Here is a 22,506-nt window from a genome sequence, read left to right on the forward strand (position 1 = left end):
TGAGCCTGGGTGCCAGACTATGGCACACCCCTGTGTTGAGCCACATACAGGGTAATGCTGGGTTGTTACCTCTTGCACTGGAAGGGGCGGAGTTTATCATCTGTGATGGGGCAGAGTGGGTTGAGCTCAGGCTAGAGGAGGAAGGGCTTGGCTGGGAGACAAAATAAGGAATAGAGATTAGCAAACTGAGAATTATTTTCAGCAACATTCATGGCCCCACAGCGTGAATTTGAAAGGACATAAGAGTCAAGAAAGTGTGCTTATCGGACATTCCTGTATGGCAGAGATTAAGGCAAACGATGGCTTCGATATGCAGTGGAAATCTTGAATTTCCATTTGAAAACACAATTTTGAAACTGTAATAAGATCACACTGCATTCATTTTCTTCCTTAATCATGAACTAGTTTCTACAAGGGCAGTCTGTGTGAGGAGGTACGTAATATTTCCATCCATGAATCTGATTTCTCCCTGCGTCTGGTGAGGGTGTATGTCGGCACCTGCATGCGGTAGAGGTCCTCAGGAGTCTCTCCCGCCATCCCATCCGTCAGGATGACCAGATTCCCTGTCTCGCTGGACGTGTGGGAGGACAGGGAAGACGAAGAGTGCCGGATTGACCCTATCAAGTTCAGTGGGCTACAGGCAGGAAGATTCGGGAAGTGAGAGAGAAGGAGACAAAGTATGGAACAGATACCACCCTTAATTACTGTATTTAAAAGCAAAGTACATACAGTATTTTCCTGAAAGTTTAGCGCTATTTCTTCAAATACTGATGGACATTGAAGCATTTTTTTGTATAATCTTTTTTTGGCATATTATACTAAGCCCAATTTGCATTTGGGACATTCTACAGTATATCAGCAGGTTCTTACAATAGGAGATATTGTGTTACCAGTACAACTACAAGACCTACTGCTACTGTACAGTATATCTCTCTACTAGGGGCAGTTCCATACCATTGTAAGAGGTTCACAGATCCTACAGTATATACAGTATGTCATATTTGAAATTAATCTATAGATTAATATATGTTAATGAATCGTTTCAGGTTGCTCATTTTCAGCATATTGGAAATCGATTTTTCAATGCTTTTACTATAATTGAAAGAAGCCTATATTTGACTAAATTTAGAAATGTATGTGTATTAAGAGAAAATGCACAGATTTAAGTAAATGAGAAAATGATTTTATTTTTACATTATTCTAGAAAAATATCTGGAGTTTATTTTAGGGGATATTTTTTACTGGCACAATGCTGTCAATAAATTACTCCGACAAAGGGCAAGATAACTGCAGAGCAGAGTTCTTGGGAAGGACTCACCTGTGTCTGTGCACTAGTTTGATGCTCTCTGGGCTCATTGGGCTGTGGGAGGCCAGGATTCCTCGGGGAGTACTGTTTCCAGAGCAAGCAGGACTCAGCTTGTCCAGGCCAGGTAGGCCCTGCAGGGCAACATAAAAACACTACTCTGAATATTCACATTATTCCACTCACAGACACTCCGGGGACAGAACTGATGGCCAAAAGCACAACGTTTGTAACTGACAGCACAACTTACATGGCAAAGGCTGCTTCTCATCATCTGAAACTGATCTATCAGCTTCTTATGAAGGGGACGCATTTCTGGGTGCACAAGCTTCTCGTGGACTGCCAGTCCCACTCCCAGGATGTGAACCTAATATAGTCAAAAGACCCTTCCTTTAATAATCAGAATGGCCTGTAGCAGACCTGCAGTAGTTATGTGTACAAAATAAAGGAATTACAGCTAGTGATGCACAGTGATCCACACTGGAGTCTAAAGAGAGACTCTTTCAATACTCCAAAATCACTGAAATCTCTGGAAGGAAAAGAAACTAGCGCAAAATGGGTTTGTGAAAAGCAAATGAGGAATGTGAGAAATATACGATTTTCCTACCAACATAAAAACTGCTCTAGCATTTCAAAGCAAAAAAATTTAAAAGACGAGCAAGGCTGTTAACATTCTGAAATGGAATGGACATAAAAGACACAATTACCTGTTCCTGCATGAGGTCTTTGAGCTGTGTGATCTTCTCCGTGTCCTCAGGGTGACTGGTTATGTACTCCTTATCGAAGAAAGCCTGAGAAAACATCAATTAACTCAGCGAAGCATAAATTACCTAAACCCAAGTGCAAATTAAATCATTATTAAATCCTGCTCTGTTGACCAACTGGGACAATTGTTATTCCACAAAATAAATAAAATAAAAATGTTCCAAATATGTGAAAAGCCTCAGCTTGCATTTTTTTTCACACACTCTATCTCACTTGCTTCATCTTAGAACCAAAACAAGTCTGTGTCTTGATCAACCTGACTAAGCCTTTCAATGCTGTCTGTACTCTTGTGAACAATTAGCTACAATGGCCTTTTTTCCTCTCATCCTCCTTAATATCACCATAGTACATCAAATGAATTCTGGTTTTACTCCTTGTTCCTAAGTATGCCACATCGTGGATGCTTTCTTTCAATCACACCACATCCACTACGTGTCAAAGAAATCAAAGGATTTGTCAATATGTAAAAAGAATCAAGTAGTATAAAGGATCTTCCTTGATTATGTGTGTAAACTCAGCAATGTACATCCATTTTTCTCCACCATGGTCTTGTCCGACCAGTCTGCCTATACTGTAAGTGGCTGAAAAAGACGTTCCTGATAAATATTACGATTACCTGTTTGGTTGATGGCTTTACAAAAGGCAACTTGTAAGGGTAACAGTAAGAAAAATACAAGGACATCACTTCATATCATGGAAGCGCTGCCAGATTATCCAAGAGAGTCAGCTGAGCTCACCTCTTGGTAGCGGGCAATGCCCCCGTTGACTGCAGCATCGATCACCCCATTGAGACACATACTGAGGAGGTTGATATTGCCGTGGAGCTGCTTGTGCTGGTACTGGCTAATCAGGGTGCGGAGCTCATGGTTTTTATTTTCTACCACGTAGATGGCATTCTCCAGAGGACTGACCTCCACCTGAAATGCATGGTTCACCACACAGTGCGGACAAAACTGTTAGCATGAAGAGGGGCAGAAAACGTCTCTCTCGAGTGAAACACAAACTCCTGATTTGTCTTCCCCTGTTTTAATTTCTAACACATTAAGTCTTTTTTTTTAGAAACACACTATCTGTACTTGTGCACACAGGCTTGGCAGTAAGACTGATGAGGTAGTTATGACAATTCAATATTCTTGTTTTCTAACGGCTAATATTAGGACACATATCATGGCATACTGTAGCAGCAAGGGTTCTAAGCAATCTGAAAAAATATATACAGTATGAAGCCAAAGGTACCGTATAAATACACTTCTCCTTGAGGATGTGCTTGTGCTTGCTGCACATACCTCAATCAAATAAAAACTAGACAGATATAAATATAAATGCAAGATCACACATTGTAATGATGCAGCTTAAATATATGTCCTCCATATCAGCAGCAACTGTGAGTTAAAACAACGAAAAGCTTAAGACATTTATTTATGAGTAACAAGTAGTGGCTGATTTAATGCTCACTAGTTAAAGGGAAAAACAAAAAAAAACAAGTTTTGGCTATTCAGTTTTTTTCTTTCATGTTACTTCTAAGACTGGAATTAACCTCGGATTGATCCTTTGCAACTTGTATGCCAATGCAGCTTCCCACTTGAACCACTGATAATACGAACAGCTTTCAACAGTCTGTAAATAAAAACCCCATGTCCAGCACTTTAAACTGGAAGTGATTATTAGTACAACACGTCAAATTCATTATGCTTGGGATATGCACAAGCTGATTATTCGTATCAGACAAATCCAGATACTCTCAAGAAATCTTGCCAACTGAAAGCGTCTTTCAATAAGTATCAATAAGTGTGAATTAAAACATTACAGGCTTTATCCAGAACATTACAGACAAAATCCTTTTGTCTATAAATGGATAGAAAAGACATGATTGCAGTGTGAATTCAAAAGGAGTAATCTCCTTAAATCCGGCGAGAATACTGAACAAATTACTTTTCTTTTGTTCTTTTGTTGCAAATCAGTCTTTCAGGAGTGCCGGATAAATGGTGGTCACCATTTTCAATGCTGAATATTCACATTCATCCTTTCACACTCATTTTTTAGTCGCTATGCTTCATTCCAATGGAAACAAGTGGTAGCAGGGAAAGGTCTAATAAGGTGTCTATGTGACTTGTACCAAGTTCATGAGCAAACTGGGATTGTTCTAAGTGTTTTAAACAGGTCCTATACCAGAGGGCTTTACTGGTTTGTTCCACTCACCACCTCTCTCTTCTCAACCTCAAACCACCGGGAAATTCCTGGGAGCGGGTGGGTGAGAATCAGAGTGGTCCGCTCAATCCACAAGCTCTGAAATCACACAGGAGCAGGTCAGTCGCTCAACAATGCTTCTTCATCAGATTTCCTGCCCTTCCAAACATTAATATAACACTAACCTGCAAACAATAATATCGACGTGGTTGAGATTACACCACTTTTACGGTTTTTGATTTTGTAAAATAATCACCTAGCAGGATAATAGAAATCAAATCTGGTATTGCACAAACTCCGCTTCACAGTCTAAGTCACCATGTAGATCAAATTTAAAAAACCTTAGTCTTTGAGTGCTGAATTCCACATAGAATTGTCATTCATTGACCAAATGCCTCTGGGGACAGGGATATGCAAATCCTTTGGGCATAATCACACAGCTTAATGAACAATATAATATTCCAGTTAATTTCCTATACTAATGAAGAAATTGTCCTGCAATTACAATTAACAAATACAATGATACATACTGTACATAAGAAAAAAATCCAATGCCTATTGCAGTTATGTACTTTGATGGACAAAAGGTAGTTCATCCCAATGCTATGCAAGGCATGGATGATGTCTTAAAACTGTATATATTGTAGTTAAACAACAAAAGTATCATATATTGCTTACGTACTTAAAAGAATGGAAATATATTAACGTGGGTCTCTAACAGTCCCTGGTTTGAAACATTTTGTAGTCTTGATGATTTAAGCGCAGTAGATACTGCACCATGTGAGATCTCTAGTCCTGCCGACCAGCAGCCTGCAAGTGTGAAGGCTGGTTTCCGAGGCACAGACCTTAAACTCGTTGTCTCTGTCTTTGGGGCCCTTGTGGAAAGGCCGGTCATAGCGGAAGCGGCGCACATTGTTGACACGGTAGAAACTCTTGATGCGATCAGGAACTCGGTCCATCTGGAGCACGTCCACGCTCTCTGGGATCGGGGTCACCGCATAGATCTGTAGATCTGAAACCTATGGTCAAGGCAACTAGCATCAGAGTCACAAACTCCAGAGAGCACCAATGACAGACCAGGCGATATCACCTTGTCCCAATAATGAATGTCATAATCCTGTTTTCACACAAAATCTCTTGTCTCGTGGTACAAAAAATATTGGAATAAACAGGGTCTTTTGTGGCAGACTCTGCTTTGTTCTCTGCTATGCATATACTATAATGTACTCATTCTTTAAAAGGGCCTTGTATTTGTTTCAGTACAAGTCTGTTTCACCCACAACTGCCCCTAAAGTGTACATTAGGATTTACAAGACATTTGCTATGTCTCTGCAAATTTCAGTGGATCAAAATGGATAAATGCCTAACTCAGCAATTAAAATTCAAATAAATTTCTTTTTATAGCAGAAATGATGTCAAGCTTTCAGCCTTCCTATAAATCAGGCAGCTTATAAGAAAATGGGCCAAAAAGGATACACTGAGCATCACACTGCAGAATGGCTTCATCGGGCTGATTGGGGTGCTGCATTGCAATAGCCTGTGGGAATTCTCCCAACATCCTCTGCTGGAAAGCTTCAAGCCGCTCATAGTCATGTCCCCGGCAAACAAACTCCTTGTTCTGTACCAAGAAGAAATGGAGAATGAGGCAGAATTACACTGCAATACAGAGCCATTCAACTCTTTATTTACTTTAACAGGGCACCATTTAGCTTGATCACATATTGTAATTTAGGCTTGGGAAACTTTGACTCTTCCAGTCATTTGAAAGTTCCAGCTGGTGCTTCATTAAGTGACACTCAGCAGCGGGGTCAGTCTGAGTTTCGATTCAAAACCCTGCATTACATGGAGAGAAGCTAAAGTTACCCATCCCTACTGCAATATGTCTAGCCCCACCCTTCCTTTAATTTTTTTCTATTTAAATTTGAGTCCAGTCATTCTGACACCATGTAAACTGCTTTGAAAGCATTTACAGTATCTGACTGTATTAACCAGGTCTTAATTGTGATGTTTGGTGTGTAAATAACCAAACCAGTGCTGGCTCTCAAACATGATGGGGTCATGGGGTTGTGTTCACTCACCCGGAGGAAGAAGGGGAATTTTCTGCCATAAAAGCCAACCCTGAAGAACTCGGGCTCAAGACGCTGCTGCTCCATAATATTGTCATAGTAGGCAGCTTCCATTTTCTGTTTTTGGAAAAACAGCGAAAACAGTTTCAGCTTTGAAATAAATATTTAATTTCAAATTTCATACAGCAAAATTGTAAGATAGTAAGATAGGCACATTCAAGTAACCTAATTTTCAATATTGCAGGGCTACAGTACCTAGCGAAGAAGTTCAAGTAGGTAGCTGCGTCGGCACACATAGGCTGCAAAGGAACAAGTTAAGGTTTATTCCATGCTGAAAAGAAAAGAACACACAAGAAGGCTCCACAGCCACAACGTTGTGTCTCTTTTCTTTTCAGCATGGAATAAACCTTTAACTGTTCCTTTGCTACCTAATGCAGGTTTTGCCCATTCCATTCCAGAACTGTGCTACAAACAACTCCTTGATTATTATTTTATTTCAGCAGGATCAATGTAGCAAGTAATGACTTCTGGAATGCCACAGTTTGAAAGGGCCATTTACTGAAAAGTCCAACCACTGAGGACAGCAGCATTCCATGTCGGAATTCTCCCCAAAAATGGGATTGTAAGCACATGCTTAAAGAGACTTTTTTTTAGATATATCATATCAGTAGTTCTTCTTAATCTTTGAAAACATCATTACAAATAACACTTCAGTTAAGTTGTGATTTTGCAAGTCTATCGCAACTAGCTATGGTATCGCTTACCCGAATCCAGCTGAGACTCTGGTAGTCATACAGTGCTTCATACTGGAATGCCAGCTCCCGGCACAAGGGGATTCCATATTCCCAGCACTACATGAAACACAGGGAGAACAAGTCACTCTGGGTTTCCTCACCGGTTATCTGATTCATAAGTCTCATCAGCACAAAAGAAAGCGGGCTACCTGTACATGACCTCATTTTATTCAGAGCAGTCCAAAGAAAATTATCAGAAATTAAGTCTTAACTGAATTATTTCATCAGTCCAAACTAGGTTTCAGTGTAGATCTAATTAAAAATAACCATTTAATAAATAACCAAAGTAAAGAAATGATGACATGATAATGTCCTTGCTAGTAATTTGAAATCATGAATGCTGTAAACAATGCTGTGGCTATAACATGCTTGTAGATTCTGTACAATATACTTTATCTTAAACTTATGATTCAGTCTGTAACTAACAGCTCTTGTTTAACCATTTCTTTTGACAAAAAGGCATTAAAGGCATTAAATGGAACAGCCCAATTTTGACAGTCATGAAACCTAATGTGATGTTATCCATAAAAGTAATGGGAGAGTCTGTGGTAAATTACAATGGGTTTACAGTGCCAAAAAGTCAAGTCGGCTTGTCTTTTCAGTTGTAGAGAAACACATTGCAAAGGCTGGTGCTTTAGTACAAAGGTTGTTCTTCGCCTCAGTAGTTCTGACAGTTTTACTGCATAAGTTGCTTTCCTTTAACCTCATTTCCACTCTTCAGTAAATAAATTCTATGAGGTTGGAGTCTGCCCATGCTTCACACCTAGAACAATGCCTCTCATGTCATTCCCTGTATCACTTTTCTGTGAGCTGATGAAAAGATCTTACAATCTTACACTCCCTGTTGTACTGATCTTTACATCAAAGTCCTCATCAAAGTGGAAAAGCTGAAAAATCTTTTTCTCTCAAAGCTGAAAAATCTTTTTCTCTCAAAATTAAATACAAAAATAATAAATATGACAAGTTTTTACAGACATTTATGGACTTTAAGTTGAAGCTGTGATGATTATGGGTGCTATAAACTCTTCATTTGAAGTGGAAAAGCTAAAGGACAGCACTTTTTGGTGTGATCTTATAATTGTTATTAGAGATCTCATAAACAGTGGTGCAGTGGTTGAGATTGCTGCCTTGCTGTGCTGGGGCCATGGGTTCAATTCCTGGCGTGCTATCTGCATGCAGTTTATATAATCTCCCTGTGTTCACATTTTGCGGTTTCCTCCCACAGTCCGAAAACATGCTTGTTGGTTTAATAAGCTTCCCAGTTTAATAAGCTGGGAAACTTGTCCCTGGAGTGAGTGTTCGTTTGTGTCTGTGTGTGCCATATGGATTGGCCTGCCTTGCACACTTTGCCTGCCGGGGGTAGGCTCTGGCTCCCCTGCAACCCTGCAGTGGGTAAAGTGTTTAGCAAATTAGGGAATGGATGGATTCTACACATGGTTCAAGTGACCCTTCCAGTTTGAGTTTCCAGTATGAAGGAAAAAGAGGAAGGTGGAGAAGCTGTAGACTACATAGGCCTGTCGTGAGGTACTGTACCTTGCCCTTGTTGAAGTAGTGGATGACTTTTCGGCAGAGGCCCTCCTTGCGCTGCCACTCGCTCTGGGCCGGGTAGTGCAGGAACTCCCGCAGAGGCCGGTCCTCCCAGTGGAGCAGCTCCCAGTACAGCAGAAGAGTGAAGGCAGCCTCTGAACAGGACAACACCGCCAGGCAGGGCAGCACAGGGAGGGGGAGAATGATTGAGAAGGAAAAACCGTTTTAGTGGGACATACGGAAAAAGATGAGGTTGAAGAGAAGAAGACAGAGGGTAAAAAGGAGAGAATGAGGGAAAGTGGAAAAAAGAGAGAGAAAAAGTAATAGTGGGACAGAGAGACATAAGGTGAGAAAAAAGGATGAATTGGGGGGGAAGGTAAAGATGAGAGATGGACAGAGAATGAAACCAGTAAAATGCGAGAAAGGAAAACAGAGTGTATGTAAAAAATGGATGGAAGAAAAGGAGAATGGATGGTGGCAAGAAAAAAAAAAAGAAATAATGGCAGGGCAATAGAAGGGAGAGAGAATGGAAAAAGAGACAGAAAATACACACAAAGAGTAGAGAAAGACAGAAAGTGTTTTTCATCCACAATGAGTGCAGATTTTAAGGATTGTGAAGAATTACACCTCTGTCCTCTCTTACCTGTGTAGTTTTCTGCTTGCAGGTGCATATCACACAGCTTGTGGATATAGCGAATGTACATCTCTTCCTTATTGATCTCTGATTTGTAGAAGTTCTGGAAAGAAAATGAGGGTGCCTGATTTATTCTCAAGGCCTCTTAGGGTGATTCTGTAGCTTAAACACATATTGACAGCAATAATTCCAAGTAGGTCAACTGAGAAGTGTAGAATAGATGGGATAAAGTCTTAAACAGGTAACAAAATATGTTTCTTTGACAAGGGTAGACTTTCTATAGGCACTGCATACTGTATGTGAGAACCTAATTCCTTCAAGACATCTACCATCTAGATGGAAGACCATTCAGGAGGGAAACCATTGAATACTCTACCCAGATGATTTAAGTATTTAAATATACACGCATTTAACAAAATACATTTTTATGTAATATGAAAGGATTATAAATAATTTTAACATTCAAAAACATACACCTCATTTCTTCCATTTGTTAGAATGTATTACATCTGCTTATTTTAGTATTATTAAGTAAGTGAGAGTATTACAGAACTGTCCTACTCAGATTTAAACAAAATATGAAATGCTTCTTCTAGACTAATCTCTATGGAAAGGTATAAGAATGTTTCAGGATAGAGGTTATTAATATTCAAGTGAAAAAATAAGAAGTTGGTAAAACCATGAGTCTGAAATTGTTTTAATAGTCTCTGTAGGCTGCTTGTAATGCAGAGAACTGAGCAGATAGAAATGCTAATGAACGATTCCTTCCAGCTATTATAGGGAGTATTTGCAACACATGGATGCATGGTAACTGTGATGAAGTTATACTGTATAGTAGCATTTCTAAAACTACACAAGCCATGACAAACGGGAGTACAGGAGATCTTACCAGCAGGCTGACGGTACACCCAATTTTTTTGTTTTCAGTTTCATCCCCTTTCATGCAGTCCCTGTGGAGTTTGAATAGAACTGGAATTCATTTTTTTTTTAGTTCATACACACTTCACCTATATCTGTTGAATTTGCCCATATTCATATTCACCCACTTATGAGCTACCAATAACAAAGCTTCCATGGACAACATTAGCTGGCTTCCCCAAAGATTGCTTACTTACTCTCAATAAAATCTTTGATTGCGTATCTTCCTTGGAATAGGGTATATAACCAGTTTCAACTTCTATTCAAATACTACATCTTATATCACAACATATTTAGTAAGGTTTCTAATACAGATTTACTCCATATTTAAATGGAACAATATACATATTTATCATAAGTATACTGCATTTATTCCTAGACAAATGGTAACGTAATTAACGTTAGTTATCCTCTGTAGGTGTAATTTTCTAAGTTCTCTAAAACTTGACTGTTTCTTAACATTTTTTTGTTGCTTATGTGTTAATGTGATTCAAAAGATACAAAACTGAAATTTATGTACTAAAATAAAACATTTAAAAGGAAGCATAAATAAGCAATCAGGCTCTGTCAGAGTTCCAAAGAATGTGGGTAACATGATTTGTTTGACAAAAAGTGACATTTCTTAAATTTCCCTTTAGGATTAAGCAGGTGTAAATTTAATATAGTGAATGCTTTACAATAGGGATCAATGTCACTAAATCGTAGTGCTATTAAATCTTTTCATTTATCCTCAAATCTTTAGCCACTGTTAAGTCACAGATTTATTACACTGGAGTACAGAGAACCTGACTAAAAATAAAATCTAATTAAAATCACCTTATTATGTCTGAAGGTTCTAGTGTACTTTAAATACGGTTTGACCCACCTGTAGTCAAGGAGACGCTCCATGAGGCGAGTTACCGAGGTAACAAAAGAAATGCCAGTTTCCCTCCAGGTCTCCTGTTCGATTTTCTCCAAGAGGCTGGCGGAAAAAAATAGAAACAAGAAATAAACATCTTTGTACATAAAACAAATAAGGCTCTCAGCTCAACCAAGACGTGAAGAAATACATTAAAGATACCCAGACTGAAAGTTGTCGTCTTACCTAGGGTAAGGCCCAAATAGCTGGGTTCTATTTCCACGCAGCAGAAGGTAAAGCAAAAACAAGGGAGTTATGAAAGCAGAAGTGGAAAACAGATTAATAATCTAACAACAGAGGATACTGTGAATATTGGTGAGCACTGGATGACTGTGCTGTAGTCAGGCCTGCAGACAATGATTGTTTAACAACACCCTTACACTTGAACTATTGGTGCACAGATTGTTAGAAACTAATTAATCTAATGCAACTAGAGGGTAAAACAAGCATTTGTCGATCATAGCATGACATGACTAACGGTCTCTCGGATTGTGGTCTATCATTGATTGACTGTACTGTCTTGATAGGATGCCAAGGTGCAGTGCACTGACATAACCCACTCTCTACTGATGGCACAAAGGCATTGTTCTATTGATAAGTGTGGTACATTGGTTCCTTTCTACGTTTTTCTAGGTTTGATTTTTTACCAGGTTTGACACTCAACAAGTTAAATCACCTCATTACCTGCATCCTATCAACTCTTTATGCAAATTCAAAAAAGGTCAAAGTAACTCGATGGTATCATGGTAAGTTGTGAATAATCAATTCATTTAAATGATATAAAAACATTATATTAATAACCAAATTCGGCATATTTTATCTGAAAAAAATGCATGCATGCAGTCCCTCTTTTTATTATACCATAATTAAAAAATCAAAACATATAGATGTGAATATTAAAATTTTCTAAAATACTGATGAAATGTTATTTGGTAACAAGGTGAAAAATTTTTCTGTAAAAAATAGGCTGGTCTCTTGAAACCATAAACGTACTGAAGAAACTGAAACCTTAATAATTTCCTAGCTCTAGATTTAACTTCCAGCTTTAGTTTTGGAAAATCATAGGGTCTGGTTACTATTCCAACTAAATGCTCAGCTACTTCATTAATCAACTTGTTTGAATGGATTAAGCAGAATTTCACTCATATCTCTTACACTTAATGCCATGTAAAACCTCAAGGGATCTTTTCACTCTAAAATGCAAGAGCAACTGGAATCTCCTTCACTCCATTTATAATGCCTTTAATATTTAGTATGCAGAAATCTATTGAAATCAGTTTTATCTGTATTTTAATCAGACACCTGCTGTTGTACTGTACATGACATCTCAGAGATATCTGAAAGATGTGGATAACACCATCAGGAATAGCCACTGTGCCATAGGTGGAAGCATTTTGGTAATGGCCACTCAAACACTATTCATGGTAATTACAAACACTGACCATGGCTGGACTTGGGTTATGTAGCCATGTCACCCTGCAACTCACAACTGACAGCCCAATGAAGCTAAGCAGGTGTGAGCCCGGTCAGTATCTGGATGGGAGACCTCCTGGGAGGTGTTAGTGGTGCCAGCAGGGGGTGCTCACTCTGTGGTCTGTGTGGGACCTAATACTCCAGTATAGTGACGGAGACACTAAACTGTAAAAAGGTGCTCCTCCTAATAATCCCCATCTATTAATTGGCTTCATCACTCTGTTCTCCTCCCCACAAATAGCTGATGTATGGTGAGCATTCTGGCGCACTATGGCTGCCGTCACATCATCCAGGTGGTAGTGTGATTCCCCATTACCTGTAAAGCGCTTTGAGTGGAGTGTCCAGAAAAGCACTATATAAGTGTAAGGAATTATTATTATTTTAATACCTCCTGTAATTTGGGGCACAGTGGGAAATATACCTTGTGTGTGTCCTCCCAGTGTTCTTTGAAAATGGTCATTTTCATCAGAACTAAACTAATTTCAAACCTTCACTGGACTGTATTGTCCACTCCTCATTGTGACTCCTCGAATCCCTACAAATAAAACTTGAAACAGTGAATGTAGCCCTGGGCTTGTTCCAAGGCTTTGCTTACAGCAGACTGAAGAGCTCGCGGTAGTTCTCATCTCCTTTGCCTTCTGACACCAGGCTGTCCAGCTTATCAATCAGTTCTGCCTCCACCTGCAGACACAGCAAATGCACGGACCAATGAAAACACACATTTAAACAAAGACTGAACAGCCCAATCAGGGACTACAGTAGTTACACTGATAAAACACACAGCACTATAAATTAAACATGCTCTTAAAAACTGCTGACTCATGTAGTCTTGCTTGTTTTTTTTTTCCTTTTTAATAGCTATAAGATATACAGCCAGAAGAAAGAAGTCAGAAGAAAAACTATTAGGATTATTTGGAACCTAACCTTTTTGCTATAGGAAGAAAGAATAATACCACTATTTAAAATGATGTTTAAAATATAATGAAATCTTATTTTGTTTTACCAAACACTTCACAAAAGTCCCTGCAATGCAAAAGCAGTTAGGGCTGTAAAATTATTTAAATTCTGGAGTGAATGGTAGGTGGTAAGAGAGCTCCAAAATGGCTGCCACATTCCACCTAGGTGTAGCTGCACTTCTGTGAAAGGACATATTGGGCCTTAGTGTGAAACCCTCTGGAATTGTCTGGGATTTGTGATGAAAGGTGTTTGTAGCTACAGTATGTTGGCATTTCTTATTTCTGAGTAGACACACTAAGCCTGGCACCCCATATTGTGAAAGCTAACTAGATAACACAACAAAAGGGAAAGTTGCGAAAGTTCACAAAACATCTTGCCAGTGCTAATTTTTCTTCAAACAGAAAAAAGAACAAAAAGGCCGCATGGCTCACTTGTTTGAAGTTGCCGTTCTTCCTCTGCTCCCAATCCATCATATCATGAAAGATAGGAATCATGATGTTGCGAACCTCATTCTGTGGTACCAGTGTGACACCCAGGAAGGGTCCAATCATGCCCGGGATGAAGTGGACTTTGTTTTCACCTGCTTGGACAGATCCGCAGCTGTTTAATTATTTGAAGCTTAAGCATATTAAGGATGTCAAAATACATTAAAAAAACACTTGTTGCTAATCTATGTATCCATTTTCTAACTGCTTCATCCAATTCAGTGTTGCGAGGTCTCAGCTAGCAATGGGTTCAAGGCAGGGTACACCCTGGATGGGACACCAGTCCATTGCAGGGCACCAGTCCATTGCAGTGGAATACACAAGGAAGTACTTAAAAAAGTAAGTTTTAAATCCAGGTTATTATTTTACTGAAACACCATGATGAATCAATGTTAAATATTTCTGTATGACACACTTCATAGCTGGAATCCGTAGATGGTAACAAATACAACATAGGCAGGCATATGAACATTCCATGCTTTTAATCAAATGTAGAACTTTGATTTCAAAAACTTATTCCAGCAGTGTAGAACTCTAAGCTAGTACCGATCACATTTTCTTCATACTGTATAAATAGAAAGCTAATTCATTTTAATTGAAAAAGTTTAATTCAGTAGAATTTCCTCATTATCTGAAGTTGTTGCTTGTGAAAATATAAATTCAATATTACACTAATTCTATACAGTTTTTAATAATTAAATGCAGAGTATTAAATAAATGTTTCACGATTAAAGCTGTTTTCTCCTTAATATGCTTGCATTCCTTTTAAAAAGACCTCACATCTGCACTTGTAGTTTAATCTGATAATTGTTACAGAAAACAAGCTGCTGCACAAACCTGACAAGGTAAAAATGAGTTGAGGACCTGTGTTGGATGCAATCGAACGGAGAAGTGGACATAAGGTACTACCATAAAGACTCGTTTGATGGCACTGTTGCTCAGCTTTTGGTGCGGTTATGTTTATACTTCTCTACCCAGTGTGATTTCTACTTCCTTTGATGTGTTACTGTGCTAACAGTAAAGCAAAGCACAGAAAGACTATCACACATGAAAGGGAATTCTTCAACATTTTTTCAATTGTTTGTCAGAGGCCACTTATACAGTACCAATAACAAGTCATTAAAAAATCCAAAACATACAACTTCATTAGTACTTTCCTAGAACATATTGCTGGAAAACATAACAGTATGTTATTACAATGTTTAAGAGTCTTATAGTTCTAATTTAAGACTGTATATTTAGAATTCAGATTGCAATGGAATATACTTCAAAGGAATTCCAAAGTGGGCTGGGTGTCTTAATACTGTACTCCCATATATTTTAAACATGTCTAATATATTAGACAAGAAATATATAATATTAATTAGTGCTGTTGTTTTCCAGTGTGCATTTGTTGAAAAATCAAGTATCACTGAGAAATCTGTTTTCTGACAGTGATATAAACTGTAAAAACATAATAATTGTTTAGATATGTGAGCATATAACTCTTTCAGATATGTGTGTTGTATTAAACAAAACGTTCTATGATATAAAACAATTAAAAAAAGATAAGAAAATAATGAGTAAACTAAGGCAGTGTTTTGTTTAAAAACATTAAGCAGTTCAGGACAATCAGCAGGTCTGTTGTATTCCAGAGAGATGACCTTAACTTAGAGCTGTGAGATTCTTCACTTAAATTGTCTCACCGAGATTCTGCCACATGCTGAACAGTTCGTATGCCATCATCACTCTCATGTCACCATACCTGTCAGGGTAAGAGAGGATGTATAATAATAATAATAATAATAATAATAATAATAATAATAATAATAATAATAATACATTAACACATTTAGCCACAACCTGACTTTACTATACTAGCTACTAGAAACTAAGTTTCAATGGTAGAAGCTGGGAACTGATTAATTATTGTACCATAAACAGGAGAAAGAAAGATTTATCTTAACTATACCTCATCTTTACTACTTTGCTAATTCAGCGTTAGAAAATCAGGATACAAAAACAAACACACGCAAGGTCACATTTGCATCATAATGCTGTTTACGTATGCAAATGCACTCACATATTTTAGGCTAAAGATAATTTAATTAGGTGACACACTAATTTTTACATGTGTTTGTGTTAAGGTGATAAAGGAGTTGGCCTGTCTTGTGAGCAAAAGTTCATTTCAGGATTTAGCAGGGGCAGCAAAAGTGTCCTGGAAATGTCTGGCACAGGTGATACTGCTACCAGATTTGAAGCCTTCCTGACAGAGGAATGATGTCAAACTGCAACCTTGGAGTGCTCCAAGGAAGGTGCTGTGATACACTGTTTCCTACAGCCCATACGCTGCCTTGATCAGCCTGGGCCAAAACCCCAGGGGGTTCCTCTCTTTCCTGTGTCGCCCATTAATCTCCTGTCTCCTTTTGCTCTTGTGTGGCTGGTGGAATGTGAGAACCAGCAAGCTAATGCGGTGAACAATGGCCTCCCGTAATAAAATCTGGCATCTGTCCCTTGGCTACATGTCATGAGCCAATCAGAGAGCTGGCTCAAAGCCTCCCTGATTGTCCTGATACAGAATGAACACCCACAGGCTTTGAAAATTGCTCCTTCCTCATGCACCAAAATTAATTTCCCCAGAATCCTCTATTAGAGTCTCAGCTAGTATGAAAGATATGTGCATTTGTCATAATCAGAAAAGCTAATCACATTTTTATTTAAAACAGGTTTATATTAAGCAGAGGAATGCACGTTTTTCTACTTTCATCCACTGACATCAAGACTCAATGAACAAAAAGTAAAAAGAAACCAAGAAAATCACCTTGAAACTACAATTAATAGGTGAATGCAGTCAAACATCTGAAAAAGGCTAATCTTGTAATCAAAGCTTGTGATGCAAGATCAGAAATGAAACACAATGAAACCATGACTGGTTGAAAAACACTTTACACTCATGATCACATTTAAAATCATCTGACCCAAACAGATGGCAAATCGAATCCCATGTATAAGATGATGGTTTTAAAACTAATTAATTATGATCAAGATGCCAAAGCCTGGAGGCACAGGCCTAGATACATTTTAAAGTCAAAATCTGAAGAAAAAAATATGTACAGATGGACTAGGAATGAGGCGAAAATTGGTCAGATTTTCTCGCTGCATCCCTTGGCTGCAAAACTAAGGTTATCCTGGGAAAAGCTTACTCATTTCTAGTTAGTCTCTGGTGGGCATGACTGACATAAAGAAGACAATGGAAAGTCAAGACGCCAGAGTCTTACTTGTCCAGGACTTTCTTCCTCTTGGCTGGTGTTAGGGTCTCCAGCTGTAGACTAGGCTGGTTAATGTACAGAACAGCCAGGCTGAAATATGAGTTCCATACCTATCAAAGTAGTCAGGACCACAGGGTTAGGGATTCAGTTTTGCAACTTTTCTCAGCTGTATCTGCTATAGACAGCAATTTTCTAATGAAGTGGGAGACATATAGAATTCATCGACATTCCTAAAAAAAATACATTTCTAATCATCTCTCCCTGAAGATATACTTTTTTTAATTAAGTAACAATGAATGTACAGTACTCACCTTAATGATAAGCTCAAACGATTCTTATTTGTTAACTAGGTCAACAGCAATTGCTAGGTATAATAGTCTCTGTGCTTTACTATTTACTGGTTCTCCTTATAGTACTATGATACATAATAATATACTGTATATAACAAGATTTTAGATTCAGCGCTAACTTTGCCATCAGAAATGTCTGTAAACTTTAATGTTAGTCTGTGTGTCAGTTAGACTACTGGTTAACAAGATCTTAAACTAGCCAACAGCATCTTAGAATACTTTAAAAAAAACACAGCTGAATACCTTATTATAACCTGCAATTTGGTTGATGAAGAACAATTTGATCCAAAGTGAGATGGTGGAGGTTAACGCTGACTACAAATCATACACTAATTCAAACACTCAGGTTTCAAACTAGTACAAGACTCAACGAAGCCAAAACAAATTTTACAGATTTATTTCTACTCATGAAGAAGCCATAGCGTAACACAGTAGTTTTAGAAATCTCAGCATACTGAGATGACCAATTTAGACTCTTACTTTTGAGCCACAAGCAGTGAAAATCTGGCTTTGTGCTCATCCCTAATTTAGATAGGAAATCTTTCATAGCTAGTGCAAGGTGCATCACAGCATTGTATCCTAGCTCTAGCTTTAATCTAAAAGCTGAACCACATACCTTGAAATCAAAGTCTGCTTCAGTGAAGTTTTTGTGTAGTGCTGGAGAGAGGTACTGGACAGTTGTGACAATGATACTGCAGACAAAAAACAAGGGGTAGAAAAAAATATAGACAGATTCAGGAGTTAGAGTAGAGATAATTTGAGATCGAGTGGCTAACGTTTCCTGCCATGCCTATCTAAGTTTAAATAAAGTGAGCGTGCAACCCTTTCCAAATGGGAAAAATTGTTTTAGACACATCAGCCAAGTGGTTAATCTCACATACTAAAATGATGAGACTCCCAAGATTATAATAATCAGCCACCTTGTGTTAAAGAAGAATTATGAAGGATAGATCACATTGGAACATTTCTGCGATCAAATGTCTGCTGCACAAGCTGTACTTATTTGCTCATACGTCACATTACATTAGTCATTACTGTGACTAGTGAGCGGGAAGTGCTGTATTATGTCACAATTTGTCAAGTCTCACATTCACCCGTGGCAAGACCAGGGGTGTGTGGCAATATGGCGATTTACAGTACTTTCACAACAGTCAAGATTTTGGGCTTGATTTGAAAATTTGTAAAATGTTTCTATACTGTCAATGAATGTATTTTGTTACCAAGATATACTAATCGGTCTGAGAAACTGTGACTACATTTTTTTATACATTTTGAATAAAGCACGTCACCCACACAATTTCTTTCTAATGATAAAAAAGCAATACAAATTTAATGTGAACATTATGTACTCATTTTCTGAGTTAACTTAATAATACCACAGCACCTAAAATTTGTCCCTTGCCCTGTAACTAGAATCTGATACTCTATATCAAGAACACGAGAAATAAACACAAGTAAGTTAAAATAAGCTTCCCTGTAGAATGGCAGAACAATTTGTTTTAACCCACAGTACTTTCACACCCATGGTTAGAATAGATGTATTCTGAATGAGTGCCTGTAAACATTCACTGTAAACATCCCTAAAAGCTGGGACTCTCTTCCTATATAAATTTTCCTGATAGGACTGACTTACTTGCTTGTCAGGAGTCGCATCACCATCCAGTCTCGTGGAAATATGCTTAGCTTCATTAAGTTGCGAAACACACAGAATATCTTCAGTAAGAACTCCTGAAAGCGAAAACATGTACAGTGTGTATGTAAAGTATGGATTGAAGCCTTATAATAAACCCAGTATACTCAGCTCACAACTACATAACTTTCACGATTATTTAACAAGCATTTTATATTCTCTGCAGTTTACCCTCCCAACCCTGCTTGTTAAGCTGATTCTTATTGAACGGAATGGTTTCTATGCATCTTTAAGAACACCAAATACTCCCACTTTTCAGTACAATCATAACATTTTGAAAGGACCTGCCTATTGTTAGAGCAGTCATAGTTGGACTTGCAGTTACGTACGTTCTGAAAAACATGACTGGAAATAAAAAACATAGGCCTAAAGCTAAAGAGTTTTATCAGAATCTAGATCACCTTGAGTCTGGTTACAATTTGGATGGGACGCATTTAAGAAACATTCACTTGATAGTGGTTAAAATCATAGCTGATCAGTGGGGAGTACTCTTCCAGATCAACGCTACCCCATGGTGACAGTTGGAACTTTATTGTTGAGGGTACAACATCAATTAATTCAGAATACACTCTGATTACTGCCTCACCCCAAGCAGTTTAAAGCATAGCTATTGGTTTAGCTGGGCTAGAAATGCAGCACTTAGAAATGCACTTCAGTATGAAATGGGCTATGTACTGTATAGTGTAGATTGCGAGTACTCACCTTCAGTTCCTCTTTGCTCTGGAAGTTGTCCAAAAGGTGTTGGAAATGGATATCTGACATCTGACGCAATAAGGAAAGGAGGCAAGAAACATACTCTCCCTGCCAATTACAGTAAAAGCAAAACAGAAATGTGTCAGTCATAATAAAAGACATTGTCCACAGTAACCACATTTTGGAGTTGGAGGGAGTAGGGGTTTTGAAATGGTTGAAATGTTGGTGGTGGCTTTGAATAAATAGAACTACACCTAGGAAGAGATCAACTTGAAGACATCCAACAACATGAAGCCATCTCTGTTACTATTTACTACTATTACTTACTAGCTTTAACTGGTTTTGATGGCTCTTTTTTTGTTTCTGACACATTTCCACATTATAAAAAACAACTTTTAACATCATGACAGGTATCTTCTATTCCCCTAAAATAACATGATTCTGGTATATTTCTATAGATATATTCAACATTTTTTCTTTTTTTTTCCAAATGGTTTTGAAACTAAAATGAAACAACCTTTTTATCAGAACATGTTTTTCTCAAGGAGTTATGTAAAGTAATCAAAATTAATCAGCATGGAGAATGAGATGATTGATACTAGCATGATGGTTCTCCCATTATCGGTAGCTAGTTTCTATAGTATGGAATTATATCCAGCAGGATACAGCTTTTTCTGTAAGTTCATCTTCATTTCTAGGTTAAATGTCAGAAATAGTGTTTACATTAGAGTGTCCAACCCTGCCCTTGGAGAGACCCAGTCCACCAAGTTGTATAGTCTTAAAAATCCTTAACTTCTAAAGGTCTGGGACAATTTGATTATGATTTATTAAAGAGGTGGCCCATTCATTGAAGTATCATCTGGAATGGAAACTTAAAATATATTTTAAGTCTGAAGGACCAGTGTTCTTTTCACAGGAATATTAATTGCTTAATTGATTGATTGTTTAATTGATTGACCAATTCAGCGAATAACTTGATTGGTGCTCTCGAGGTCCAAGATAGGAGACCCCTGGGCTAGAGTTTACTAGTCTGTACATTGATGAACTGTAATATGCATGAACATGAATGAAAATGGATGTACTGTACTTGTATAATACAAGATATTTAACGATATCTTAAATATATCTTATAATATATTTTAATATACTAAAATAGGTATTTTATGTTTTATTCATGAAACCTAATTTTGAAATTTATTTGAATTGTTGTAGACCTAGAAGCATGCACAAGTTCATTATAATAAAATGATAGGAATCATCTGTCATTGTAATGCTGACATTTGTAATATTTTCCTTCTCTCTACAGCAGTATTAGTTGCTATGCAACTAAAAGCAACCTGTTTATTTTTTATGACATTGAGTCTTGAACGGTTTGCATTGGGCCATATCAATACGAAACCAAGCACAAACATGTGAAACGATTATATAATCATCAGCATGAGCACCTGTGTGCAAAATGCTCAAAATCAAACAATTAGATACTGTGGTGTCAAACATTATCCAGATGGGATAACTAAATTGTTCAAGATCACAACAAAGGACCTGAACCCATAACCTTACAGTTAAGGTTTTCTTATTGAAGCATAGCTTAATGTAGGCTGCTCATTTTAATACTGCAGCATTATGTATAATATAGAAGAAAAAATATCTATCGGCAGTCATTCTGAGCATGCTTTTGTTGATGGTTTTTCATTTAGAAAATACACCTTTCAACAGATAATGACGTTTATAAATTGAATGGGAGTTTTTCATTTTCTTTTTGGTAGTAAGGTCAACTGATGACCACAGTTAGGAAGCACTGGCCTGGACAATGACAGCTGGGCAGCAAAGGGCTGGCAGGGGATGAGGAAGCAAGCAGGGGAGCCATGCAGGACGCTGTAGTGGTGGCTGTGAGGTGGTGAGGGCAAGAAGGGGTTCCACGGGAGACGAGAAGAAGAAGAACTGGATTGTTAGTTACTAACAGTGATCTCAGCCGTGCACTGCGGGCAGCGCTGGCCTCTTACCGCCTCCTGAGACTGAGATTTACTCATGATGGTGAGCAGAGTTTGGAGGAGAACATCCAGGAGGCTCTCCACCATCATCTCCACCTCCTCCTGAACAGATGTCTCCTACAAGACACAGAGGGGGGGGTTGTGACGTGGGCCTTTACACAGGTCCCCACGCTTCTGACACAGACACCCTGACCCAAGCACGCTTCAACTCTCATCACAGCCACACAAAATCACTGTCCTCACAGTACTCCCACACCTGACTCAAAAACCACTTCGATACTTGAAATCACTATTGGATGACTAATAGACATTTCATAAGCATGAATGTATGCAGACCTTTTTCGTGATCTTGAGGCTGGTATTATGAGGTATTTCAGTTTATTGCTTGAAAAGTTCAATGCCACAAAGAAGGAGCTGAAAGCATGATGAAGGACTGCTTGGGGATGTTCCAGATTATACCAGGATAAAATCAGATTATACCCGTCTCAGTGTGCACAATTTGTCTTATAATTTGGCACTGCCTGAAT

General features: G+C 38.2%; 1 protein-coding gene across 26 annotated transcripts in view; it reads right to left on the bottom strand.

The window, feature by feature from the left end:
* dock3 (dedicator of cytokinesis 3) overlaps positions 1 to 22,506 on the bottom strand; it is a 255,429-nt gene that overhangs the window by 11,995 nt on the left and 220,928 nt on the right. For 12 of the 26 annotated variants that reach the window (XM_088636650.1, XM_088636662.1, XM_088636654.1 and 9 more), the window contains 24 exons: positions 21,950 to 22,096; positions 19,998 to 20,096; positions 19,239 to 19,333; positions 18,222 to 18,297; positions 17,265 to 17,365; positions 15,693 to 15,751; positions 13,954 to 14,105; positions 13,161 to 13,246; positions 11,279 to 11,305; positions 11,060 to 11,155; positions 10,166 to 10,226; positions 9,286 to 9,379; positions 8,649 to 8,797; positions 7,086 to 7,172; positions 6,334 to 6,438; positions 5,732 to 5,873; positions 5,101 to 5,267; positions 4,268 to 4,354; positions 2,806 to 2,985; positions 2,011 to 2,094; positions 1,554 to 1,670; positions 1,319 to 1,458; positions 499 to 634; positions 70 to 151 (listed from right to left, as the gene is read on the bottom strand). In XM_088636650.1, the coding sequence (XP_088492776.1) occupies positions 70 to 151; positions 499 to 634; positions 1,319 to 1,458; positions 1,554 to 1,670; positions 2,011 to 2,094; positions 2,806 to 2,985; positions 4,268 to 4,354; positions 5,101 to 5,267; positions 5,732 to 5,873; positions 6,334 to 6,438; positions 7,086 to 7,172; positions 8,649 to 8,797; positions 9,286 to 9,379; positions 10,166 to 10,226; positions 11,060 to 11,155; positions 11,279 to 11,305; positions 13,161 to 13,246; positions 13,954 to 14,105; positions 15,693 to 15,751; positions 17,265 to 17,365; positions 18,222 to 18,297; positions 19,239 to 19,333; positions 19,998 to 20,096; positions 21,950 to 22,096 (2,569 nt within the window). The remainder of the gene's footprint in view (positions 1 to 69; positions 152 to 498; positions 635 to 1,318; positions 1,459 to 1,553; positions 1,671 to 2,010; positions 2,095 to 2,805; positions 2,986 to 4,267; positions 4,355 to 5,100; positions 5,268 to 5,731; positions 5,874 to 6,333; positions 6,439 to 7,085; positions 7,173 to 8,648; positions 8,798 to 9,285; positions 9,380 to 10,165; positions 10,227 to 11,059; positions 11,156 to 11,278; positions 11,306 to 13,160; positions 13,247 to 13,953; positions 14,106 to 15,692; positions 15,752 to 17,264; positions 17,366 to 18,221; positions 18,298 to 19,238; positions 19,334 to 19,997; positions 20,097 to 21,949; positions 22,097 to 22,506) is intronic. The other 14 variants (XM_088636661.1, XM_088636651.1, XM_088636672.1 and 11 more) reach the window with 6 other exon arrangements.

The sequence above is a fragment of the Lepisosteus platostomus genome, chromosome 6 (assembly GCF_059453375.1).
Source record: "Lepisosteus platostomus isolate fLepPlt1 chromosome 6, fLepPlt1.hap1, whole genome shotgun sequence".
NCBI lineage: Eukaryota > Metazoa > Chordata > Actinopteri > Semionotiformes > Lepisosteidae > Lepisosteus > Lepisosteus platostomus.